This window comes from Mesitornis unicolor, unplaced genomic scaffold (assembly GCF_000695765.1).
Source record: "Mesitornis unicolor isolate BGI_N332 unplaced genomic scaffold, ASM69576v1 scaffold10041, whole genome shotgun sequence".
NCBI classification, from domain to species: Eukaryota; Metazoa; Chordata; class Aves; order Mesitornithiformes; family Mesitornithidae; genus Mesitornis; species Mesitornis unicolor.
This window is the reverse complement of record NW_010164453.1, coordinates 30,854-42,347: the sequence shown is the minus strand read 5'-3', so window position 1 is coordinate 42,347 and position 11,494 is coordinate 30,854. Positions and strand designations below refer to the sequence as shown.

Sequence of the window (11,494 nt, the reverse complement as noted above, 5' to 3'; positions counted from 1 at the left end):
CCTGCTGAAATTGAGAGTTTATACAATACCTCCAACTCCACTCGCAGAACAGTGGGGCGTCTTGAAAGTCGGTAGATATTTTCATTTCCCAGCCAAAAATCTCCCCGAATATTGCCAAATCCTTCCCTGTATTGCTTCCAGTCCCTGTTGAAAGATGTCAAACCAACTTTACGTCTCTGGATGATAGTCCAGCCACCTCCATCTGTCTCCATGTCACAGAACACCTAGAACAGGAAAAAAGGCAGCGTTTACTTCTCAGTAGACTTGGGAAGGTTCAATTCTCTTAACACAAGACATCATTCCAACTTGAAGAAATTCCTGTTATGTTTAGAAGTCATGGAAAAAGTTTATTAAATGGATCCTTTTTCTGTTTTTCCTCTTAAATATACACTCTTCCGTGAATTTTACCTACATAAAGATGTTGATTCAAAGTGCGGGTTATCATAACTCAGTCTGTGCTTTCTTCATCTCTGTGGTAGATACATATTTCTTGATTATATTTGAAAAGACATGTAGACAAGACATTGTGTACTTGACATCCTTACCTCCAGATCTGGACTCCCCAAAAATTCATCAGGAGGTAGCTTGTAAACACCAGATATTCGGTAGTTCCTCTGGTAAAGTGATGAGCAGTCATAGACAGCATCTACTTGAATCAAAACCAGAAAGTAAGAGTTTGAACAGCAAGATCTCCTCTACAGGTATGGTTTCTGTAAAGCTTAGTTGAAGTACAAGGAGTACTTAAGTGAAGAAGACTTCCCACAAGTCTAATGCTTTCCTGAATTTATTTTGGTTTGATCAATGAAAAGAAAGAGGTTGTAGTACTGAGACTGATGTTCTGGTTTTGTTTAACCTCTTCTGTCCTAAGAGACCTCTCTGCTTTCTCTTCACATTGCTACTGTGTGTCTCTGTGCTGGAAGGTAAAAAGGTGTATATTTGCTGTCCTCTCTCCAAATAATGAAGGCTTATCTAACAGAACGACCGGGCCTGCTGCCAGATGCCTGTTTTAACTGTGTGCTTGCACAGGTTAGCCAGGTTTGCAGATGAGGTGTATTTGCTCAGCACTGTGACAGATTGTGGCTTTTAGCTGCAGTCAATCTGTCAGTCTCTGCAGAGGCTTTTCCTCCCGGTGCAGGTAATTCTTATGAGGAAGATAAAGTAGCTGGAGCAAGGCTTTATCCATTCTGACAGACTTCAGTTTAGTACAGACCAAACGTCTCTTACCTGGTGAGCTGAGATGCATCTGTTTTAAATACCTTCTGGGCCAGTTTCTTGTGTGTTCTACTGTGTCTACATTTATTACAGCTCCAAGTAGATTTGGTATGGTATAATTTTTGTTTTAAGACCTGCTGTAAACAGGGCTGTGTCAAAACTGGCCAAGTGGAATTTTTTGCAAGAAGAATTTAGTAAATGGATTTAGAAGTTTTTCCTGTGCCTTCAGAAAACCCCCAAAAATCCAAGTGAAGTCTTTTTGCAAACCCAGTCATTGCAGACAACAGCAGTTTCTTTTTAGGGAAGTTTTTAGCTTGTTGCAGTGAATTTGATTTTAAGAGAAAAGTCAACAAAAGTGATACTTTCTTCTGAAGTGGCTTTACAGGTAGCTGACCTAGAAAGTGCACCTGCATTCCATGTTTAGTGCAGGCCTGTGCAATCACTGCATGCAGTGAAATTTTCCCTCGGGGAAAAGAGAGTTTTGAACAATTTAACTGTGTTCTGGCTAGGTTCGTATCACAGTTTGCATCTTGCATCATCTGCAGCCTTGAATTTTTAAGAGTCATCATTCAAATAATTAATCACTCTGTTACTCTGGTTCAGAGAAAGTCATAAAGATACAATTACAAGTCTCCAGTAATGCTTGGAAAGCATTTCTAGCTGTTCTACCAACTTCTAGTCCCTGTCAGCACTGTGAACTCAGAGGATATTACTGCCAGAGCCATTCCCTGACAAAGCCAGCTCCCTTTCTGTTTGGATTGATATTGTGGTGCTCAGAAAATAAAATATTAGACTGAGTTTCTCACTGTACAAATACAGTACCTATTCAGTTTTTCTGCTCCCTGATAACAGACATACAGGTACTAAAATACAGCTGGATCTTTGGACTTTTGACAGATGAATTCAAACTAGTTTTTTCAGGATCACCTGCCTGCAGAAGCACTTTAAGCAGAATTATTCAGTATGCATACTTGCTAATCTCATCACTGGGACATGGCATTAAGAACTATTTCATTCTGTGCATTGAGGTGTATCTGGGGGCTTGGCGACCCCCTCCTTACCAGCCGAAGTTTGTGTGACCGTCTGAGCTGCCTGCAGTTGCATGATATCTATCTGGTTGTTCATTTCGGAGTATTTGCTCTCGGCATCGATGAGGCGGGACTCCATCTGCTTGGTGCTCCCTTCCAGCTCCATCACCTGCATGACCACGTTCACCCAGTCACCTTCCTGCTTCTTGCTCAGCTCCTGCAGCATTCTGCTCAGGTTGGCTACTTGCAACTTGAGCTCCTTTATCTCATCGCAGCACCCTTTCATCTTGGACTGTAGGTTCCCGTTGATCGTTCTCCTTTTAGGAGGCTTCTGCAGCAGTGCTGGATAGATCGCCACAGACAGTGTGACGATGCAGAGCCATGCCAGCTGAGCACTGGATCTTGCTGGCATTTTTGCTTACAGCAACAGAAAACTTCCAGCTGACTGCGGGTAGCCTGAATGCAGCTGGCGTAGGTAGGAAACTTTCTGCAAGTACTACAGCAGACTGGTACCTAGCTTTCTTCCAATGAAGTGAGTCTCTGAAGGTGGAGCCTGAAGAAGTAGCTTTTTTTCAGACCCCTCCTATCAGAGTCTATGTACTTTGGAAGTCTGTCTCAAAGCATCTTATATACTTTTCTTCTGTTTACCTCCACCCCCCTGAAGCTATGAAGAGCTTTCTGGCCCCTCCCAGTTAATCTTTCATATCAGGTGTTTACAGGGTGAAATTGGAACAGGTTTCAGCCAAGAAAGGTTGGGAAGAGGAGGAGACACTTTGCTAAGTTCTGTCTTGAAGGGGTGTGGGAGAGGGCTGGGAAATGAGGAGAGTTTCCAGCAATTATTGCCTATTGGATTGTAGCCCTCTTGGTGACGACTTCTGGCATTTGAATAGCAGAAGAGCGTTAGAGGTCCAGAATGTGGAAAGTCTGTCCAAATGGGTTGACTTTAGAAAAGCTCAAGGAAGGTAACTCCCCAGCAGGTAGCCAGCCCCAGCTGCAACAAGCCCTATTAGTATATTTCCCAGAAGTCATAGGGGGTAACTGTATGCTTGTAGTATTTCTTAATTTAGATAGTATTTTAGCAAATTAATCAGTACAGCATCTAATCCTCCCCTCTCTGGCCAGTGTCTCTGCGCTCTTTGTTTTGTAGAACTCAGTGTTGCTCTTTTTAGAGATAGGATATGAGTGGGATGAAAAGATGTCTGCAAAATATGTAAGTCAAAACCCATGCCTCTGTTCACTCATAGTGGACAAGCAAAAGGACATTAAGTGATGCTGAAAGACTGTACTTCAAATTGGCAAGAGATGGGTTTTTTACAAGCAATGTGATCAGTGTAACACCGGTATTATGGAGGCCAGTTTATTAACAGGATTTTAAGAGAGGAAAACCTATGGGTAATTAAAATGTCCACAGTGACAGAAAGTGTAGGTTTAAGAGTAAATCTTAAATCTTTAGACATTCAGAGTATAGGTTAAGTATCACCTGGCTGAGACAGTGACTTCCAGTCTCCTCTTTTGTATCTTTTAACAGTTCAAAAGTTGATTATAGCTACTTGATCCCCAAGTAGAACCGTTTCAGCAATGGTGCAGCCTTTTTCAGAAGGTCTGCAACTTTTGTTCTAGATCACAGAATCACAGAATAGGGGTAAGTTGTTTCTCCACAGGCCAGCTGCTCTGATTGCCCAGCATGTGGGTTCTTGCATCTTCCTGCAAAGCTTCTGATTGTGATAACTGGCAGAGGTAAGATGCAAATTAAATAGTAAATGGCTCTTGTATCTGCTCCTGGGTAAGTGCCATTAAAGCTTCTTGGTGTCCAAGAAAACAAAAGAAAGCTAATCTTGCTCCTTATACAAAGAGACTGAGGATAAACCCAGCTGAGACACTGTATCTCATCAAGACTTCTTTTGCAGATCCAAAGTGGCTGCAGGATTTCTGCTTAATTAGAAAACACTAGAAAAGCCTTACTGGTACAGACATTCACTTTTAGAGAAATAGGAAGCACGATTTCTTGTTGGTGCAGTTTCTCTTCCTCCTTAGCTTGGTTACACTTATTGCTAGATGCTCTGGTTTTGTCTCTGATTTGCACCACAGCTGGCTAATAGTTTTTCTGCAAAACAGTAATGAGAGACCCCACAGGGTGCAAAGATTTTGGAAGATGAAGGCATCAAAGCACTGAAGGGGTGGAATATAAATACGTATGTTTCACAAACCTGAATTTTCTCAGAGGAAGAGGGGATTTTTTGAAGGAGGTCAGAATTAGACATCTCCAAACAAGCAGTGTGAGTGTCTTGGGTTTCGCTGTGGGTGACTGCCTGTGTGCTGTACTTCAGGCAGAAACCTCTGTAGTGTCAGCTGGTGAGGCTACTGTGTGGTATTGGTGACCGGAGATATTGCCAGAGATAGGCAAGTACGGTTTGATTAAAGCACTGAGGATATCTCCACAGCAGAGCATAGACTTCAGTCACGTTTTTGTCATGGACATTCCAGAAACCTTCCATAGCAAAATTGCTTTTTATACTTCAGACCAGAAAGTGCCACTGCACACGGATCAAAGCCTGACCTTTTTGTTCTGCCTCTAATCCTGTCTGAGCCCTCTTCCAGCTGGAGCTTCTGTCATTCCCAGGGGCAAATTCTTCTCAGGCTTCCTGTGATGAGAAACGTGTTTTTGTCGAAGTTGGAACAAAGAACAGGACAGGCCAGACTCCGGTTTCTCCACCCCAAAAAGCTACCCTGCTAACACCCCCATCATGTCACATAGGACTCTGATCCATTCTGCTGCTGCTCTCATTCACAGCAGCTCTTCTTTCTGTCTTGTACAGTTTGAATTTTACACACATCATGAATGGCAGAAGTGGGAGAGAGGAGACACTTGTAGGTCCATGCCTTCCCTTTTGATACGAATTTTGCAAGGAACCAGGATTCAGCCAAACTCTGTTGCACACAGATGTTACAAAGCAGTGCAGAAAAGCTTCCAAATCCCCTCTCTAAACTGGAATATTTAATTGGAAATGAGACTGCTAGAGTTTTATTTTGGGTCCAGCCTCTGATTTGTGCATCCTAGTGCAAGCCATCTTTTTTCTGCATACTTTGATTTACCTGTCTTAGACCAGAGATAATACTACTTTGTTCCTCGCTTTGTTCTGTGTAAAGGAGTGACAACAGACATGTTATACAGGAATGGAAAAGAGCACAAATCTTCCCATCTGTCATTACTTTTGAGGAGGAGAGATTTGGGCAGACAGATCTTTTGGCAGAGACCTTAACCTTAATGGAATTTGACTTCTTTATGAATGTTTGAAAGATGAATCTTTCCCTGTTGCATAGAGAAGTGTGTGTAGTCACTTAGGCAGCAAGAGCTACTGATGCTAGTCATTGCCAGATTAGATCGGCTGTAGAAGTTGATGGTCTGTAGGAAAATGTTAGACTGTTATGTACTGGTATGTTTACAGCTTGAATTCAGGATCCTCTTTGGAAAGAGGCATAGTTTTGGGCATAGCTAGGGAGAAACTGGTTCCATGATTTCTGGGTGAGTCCTCGTCGTGTTTTTCCTTTCCCCCAATACTGGTACAGAAATCAAGTATCATTTGTTCTGAAATCCATCACCCTAGTTTCCCTCCATTATATTTTGTATGTGGGAATACTCTGTTACGTGGTGGCTAAAAAGGTGAGATCCTAAAGTTAAGGACATGAGGCAAACCCTTCATTAACAGTGTAGGTTTGAAGTGGCTGGGAGAACCGAGTCTAAACATGGTTGCAGTTAGTACGTACCCATGCTTATAATGTTGGTTGATGTTACCGAATTTAAGTATATTAGCACTACTTGACTAGAACCAGATATCTCTTGTCCCTGGAGGGCCAGATTAAATCAGAGGTGGGTTTAAATGACTGCCTTTTCGGGGAAGCTGTTCTGGCAGGTGTATGCAAAGCTGAGACAAGAAGAAAAGCTCAGTGCCCTGTAGCTATTTATTTGGTAGCCAGTCGTTGCAAAACCCTTAATATGCATCTGGCAAATGCATAGAATCCAGCATTCCTGGTGTTTGCTGAGATGGCAAAGGCTCTCATCAGCTCCCTGCTGGCAGATCACAGCAGTCAATGCTTTATCAAAGCTCTGAAATACTGCTTTTCCCACCCAGGAAGTGTGAAACTGCTCATCTCTAGCTTTGGAGATGTTCGTGTATGTTCTGACATTTACCTTGCTATAGCTTTGCAGTAATGACTAAATCCCTAGTAAAGCCAAATGAAATTGTTGTCTACTGCAAATAATTGTTCCAAGTCTCTGAAGTTATGTAGGAACAAGTGAGAGGGCCTGACAGGAAACAAAACGGTGATACTTCCTGCAATAATTTGTAATTTATTTTTTATTTAATGTATCCTTTCCTTGCATAAGCAATACTCAAAGACTCTGGCTCTGTTTCCCCTTTTTCTGCTAAATATCTTCCTTGGCAATTTTTTATTTTACTTTTCTGCCTTCACTGGATGTGGTCAATAAAGATTAAGTGACAGAAAACCTTTTCCAGCCCAAGAGCAGGGCTGGCTAAGATTTTTATTGTAACAGTTTTCGCTGCTTTTCCTTTCAAAGCTCATGAATGTTTTGATTTGATTCGCAAGCATTTATATCAAGATTGGGAAACTGGCCAATTTTAATGCCTGTGAGCAATGTGGTGCGCTCTTCTGAAAAGCTGAAGGGGCTGCTGCTCTGGCCTGTGAGCAGTCAATCATCACAGCTGCTTATTGAAAACAGTTCTTTGCTGGTATTGGTTTTTTCAAACATATTTGTTCCCAGCATGGGAATAATTTTTCCTGGCGTGATGGAAATGCATTGATTTTTAGAGTTGTTTGGGGGGCAATTGGTTTTTTTGTGAGGTTTGTTGAATCAAGGGCTCAGGGATGCCTGAACACAAATAAACTCGGGAATTGGGGAAACCGGCCAACAAAGCCAGATCCTCGTGCCAGAGGATTATCTGTTCCACAAAGTAGCAGTGCCTTCCACTTCTGATCCCAGAAGCAACCTCTCAGCACTTCAGAAGGAAAAATGAGCTTGACTTCGGTTGGTAAAATCTGACACATGGAGGAGCTTTTTAAACAAACTGCAAGTTTCAGGTTTTGGGATGCTCTCTGACAATAGGGCATGTGTGTGTTCCCTCACAGACAGGCTTGAGACCTCCTGCAAAGGCTCAGCTAAAAGAAAGTTTTTCAGTTTTATGGGAGCATAGGGAAGGGTCTAGTCTCTTAACTTCTGAGTTCTTGAAAACTAAATATACTTTGAGTGACAGAAAATATTGTTAGAGACCCTCAAAGATAATGGGAGACTGAAAGCTCCCAGAAATATATAAAAGAATATTTCTAGTAAACATTAGACATTTATGCGTAGGGTTTGTGGAGGAGAAAAGTCCATCATTTGAGTGCTCTTCCTACTGAAGACTGTAAAGTTGTTTTTCATTCCCGGCTCATGTCAGGTTTCTGTTTAAATAGCCTTTATAATAGTAGTATTTTTCTCTGAAATTGTTTTCTTTTTTGTGATTCTAGCTCAGTTTGCTACATTTTAGTCCTCTGCACATCTAAGACTTACATTTTTATTTGATATCTTAATAAACAGTAGGTTTATGTAATGTTTCACTACTAATAAAATTCAAAGATTAAACATTTTTGTCCAATATTTTTACATCAGGGCCTTTGCCAAGGGGAGTGACTCTTTCCAGTTACTATGTCATTCCATCCCTACGCATTTTCTTTCATCAGAAGGCTTGTCACATTTTAATACTCCACTCATCATGATCAAGTGCTACAACTAGGTTAGGGTTTGACAGGAGGATTGAATGTTGTCCTGGCTACAGTACAGATATTTATTAATAATCAAGGGGAAAAGTTATCTATAATCTTGGATTTAACTGTCTTCTCACAAAGCTTTCTGTGCCAGTCTCGTTTCCTTGCCCAGCTGCTCCTCACAGATGCTGAAGATTTTGCACTTGGGACACAGGAGTTAATGCTTTTGTTATTGTGATTGACACGTGTATGTATTTGATTCTACTATGCTGCATTATGTAATTGTGCAGTGAGTCCAAGTGAGCCAAACTCATACGAAATTTCATTGATGAAAATTAGTTTTGCAACTAGTTAATCCTCATCTTGAAGAAGAGCGTAAGGATCTTAATGTTTTGTTGGTTTTTTCTAATCACTTTGTTTATTGCATAAAATGTACTCCAAATGGTGGGTATTAAACAACAAAATTAGTGCATTAGTTGAAACTATATCAAATTATTGTTCATGTGGCTTAGGCAATCTTCTTATTTCTGTGGCCTCCCGTTTTACTAGTCTACCTGTAAACATGAGGACAGCTCTGTCCTGGAACAGTTTCAGAAGATTTTATGTATGTACATGTGGCACTCTGCTGGTCCATACCAGGCAGCATAGCTGAATACTCTGAATACTTTTCCTGAAAGGTGACGTATGTAACCTATGACCAAACCTATACCTAAAAACTGCCAAGTAAGGAAATACGGTAGTTGTTTTTTATGACCAACCCTTCAAGTAAAGTAGGTGGTCGTGGTGGCTTTTTTCTAGCTTCTAAACGAAAATTAAAAAGATGAATACATTCTACTGTCAATGGATATGGAGAACAATTGATCTTCACTTTAATATTGAACCTCATGTTATGCTGAATTAGGACCAACTGCAAGGACAACACCCAGTAAACAGAGACTTAAGTTACTGTCTGCTGAGTTAGCCAGCAGCATTGATTCTATCTTGAGAGATGTTTTCCCACCTTCTGCTTTAATCCAGAAAGATTTTTGTGGTTATCTTTTTCCAGATACAAGGAAAAATCTCTACCTCGATCTAATCCTGTAAACTACCCTGATTTCCAGCAGCAACACTGTCACTAAAACCCCCTGGCAGCTCTGCCTGGCTGGAATATTAGCCCTGCTGGACCTCTTCTGTGTGCCTGGATGCTTTTCTATAGCGTTTTTAATTCTGTCCAGTCTCAGTAACTAGAAAAGTGCTCTGCAGTGCTTAGAGTGTTGCAGAACTCAAGAAGATTCTGCCTGAGTGCAGGCCTCATCAGATCTGCAAGGAGAGGGGCGATGCCTTAGTGGTAGGAAGGTGGGAAGGTAGGGAAGCACAGAATGTCCTGATTTCAAAATGTGTATTTTGTTTGTGTTAACAGGACTCCATGTGGAAATGCTTTTCCAAGAGAAGTACAATCTGCAGGCCCACTCTCAGAGAATTTGTATGCAGAGAGTTGTGGGTCTGTTGAAATCACATTCCTGTCAGCTATGGTAGCAGTGATTTTTGGGAACTGTCAATATACTTCCAGTGCTCAGAGCACACTGAATCCAGCAGATGAGGAAAAGCAGAAATCTGAGTCTTTCAAAACAAAGAAGAAACAAAGAAATCTCCAAAACACAAGATCAGAACTTAATCCACACACAACTGTTTCCCTTAGCCTGTGAAACTGAATAGCAAAATGATGCAGTGATTACCGAGGTTTTATGACTCTGAAGGAATGAGTCAGTGAATGTTCAACCTAGCAGTAGACAGCTTTGAAACATTTAATTCTACTTTGGACAGCCAAGAAAGTATGGAACAAAAAAAAGAGTAATTGAGTGCACGAGGGAGCATCAGCGAAAGAGCAGTGCTAATAGTTGAAGAATAAAAGATAATGGTCAAATTTGTCAGGAAGCGTTGACAAGAAAGATAAGTTAGAAGTAATTAGCTGTCTGACATGCTGGAAGTGATGTGTCTGCCAATGACCCTTTAAATCATCAGGATATGAAATGTGACAGCCATTTATCACTTTTATGAGGCACTGCTGTCTAGCTTTCCCTTGGGAAGTGTGGAAGTATACGTTCTTTGACTATCTTGCTAAAAAAAGGCATGGATGTATTTCAAGTGCTTCCCATTTTGGGTGCCTGTCTTGAACTGTGATTGTGGTGCATTCTTAGCCTGACTAAATGTGAGTTGAGCTCAAGCCATTCTGAGGTCCTGTTTCCAAGAGTATCTTACTTGACCTTCCCAGATATTCAGAGTATGTCTAGGAGCTTGGTTCTTTAGTTGTCTGGAAAGAAAACTTCCACAGATATAGCACTTATTTGAAAATTTTTCCCTCCTTTGGCTGTTTGGAGAACTCCCTTTAATACTATAGATTTCCTTGTCTCTTCCTGATCTAAAGGCCTCTCGCAGGGGGAAATGTGCAGTTATTCTGATGGTAGCAGGCAAGAAGGGACATTTTTTGAAAGCTGCCTGTATTTACAGCAGCATATTCCAAGGCCATCGAAAGTCTCTTTGCGTTGCTCTCAGTTGACATGTTTTGTTAGGTGATGCTGTTTCCATTCCAGATGTTACCCAATATTAATACTGGACTGTAGGGTGTGTTGTGTAGCGCACTCAGGTGTTGTGACATAGCTTTGAACAACTTGCACTTCTTGTTCTGGAAAGAGGAGTGCAGTGAGCCAGAGACTGTTCATAAATAATCTGTATAAAATAGCAGGAGCTTCGTAAAAGATTTATTTCCTCATTAAATTAGGGTTTAGCAAAAGCACTGGTCACCAAGCCCCAATGTGCAGACAGAGCCATTTCTGATAATAAGATCAGAAAAGCAATGTGAAGCAGAAATTATCTAAGACAATAGCTGTACATCATGTTGCTGACCTGGAGAACCAGGCTCGTGAGTGAGTATTTACTTGTGCTTCATAAAATTCAGGTGCCCTTGCAAAGCAAAGTGTCTCAGTGGTACAGAATGAGGACTGGTGGTGATGGTAGGGGTTTCTAACATGTTCTTGAAAACCAGCAATAGAGCAGCGCTAGTACCAGTTAGTACCAGTGCAGAGGCATTATATGAAACGTGAAACTGAAAGTAGGGTTGCAAGCTTTCTGTGATGCCAGCAGGTGCTGAAGCATTAAAATCTCTACTCTGTTGTGGTTTTTTGGGTTTTTTTGTTGTCTTTTTTTAAGGAGTTAGTGGTCTGTTTAAGAGAAGGGGGGGGGAATAAGTATTGTAAAGCTCTTAAGTGCAGTTATTTGTGAAATTATGCCTTTCAAGCTCTTGGCAACTATTCTTTTTCCTATGCAGGCTGCTATTTAGAACTGATAATCATATACAATTGCTGTTTCGTGTAACAAGTCTTGAGAATATGTGTAGCATGTAATTCTGCAAATGTGTAGTCATTCCATGTCTTACAGAGTCAAATCATTCCCTTGAAAATTTTTAATGAAAAAGGAAGGTGCTCCATTGGTATTTCTAAATAATATAACTTGGTATT

At 41.1% G+C, this 11,494-nt stretch overlaps 2 protein-coding genes across 2 annotated transcripts in view; one reads left to right on the top strand and one right to left on the bottom strand.

Annotated features, from left to right (window-relative positions):
• ANGPTL7 (angiopoietin-like 7) overlaps positions 1-2,652 on the bottom strand; it is a 4,674-nt gene extending 2,022 nt beyond the window's left edge. The window contains exons 1-3 of the mRNA XM_010194325.1: positions 2,274-2,652; positions 546-646; positions 30-224 (exon numbers count right to left, since the gene is read on the bottom strand). Of these exons, the coding sequence (XP_010192627.1) occupies positions 30-224; positions 546-646; positions 2,274-2,652 (675 nt within the window). The remainder of the gene's footprint in view (positions 1-29; positions 225-545; positions 647-2,273) is intronic.
• Positions 1-11,494, top strand: part of MTOR (mechanistic target of rapamycin (serine/threonine kinase)) — a 63,701-nt gene that overhangs the window by 22,421 nt on the left and 29,786 nt on the right. The gene's annotated exons all lie outside the window — the stretch shown is intronic.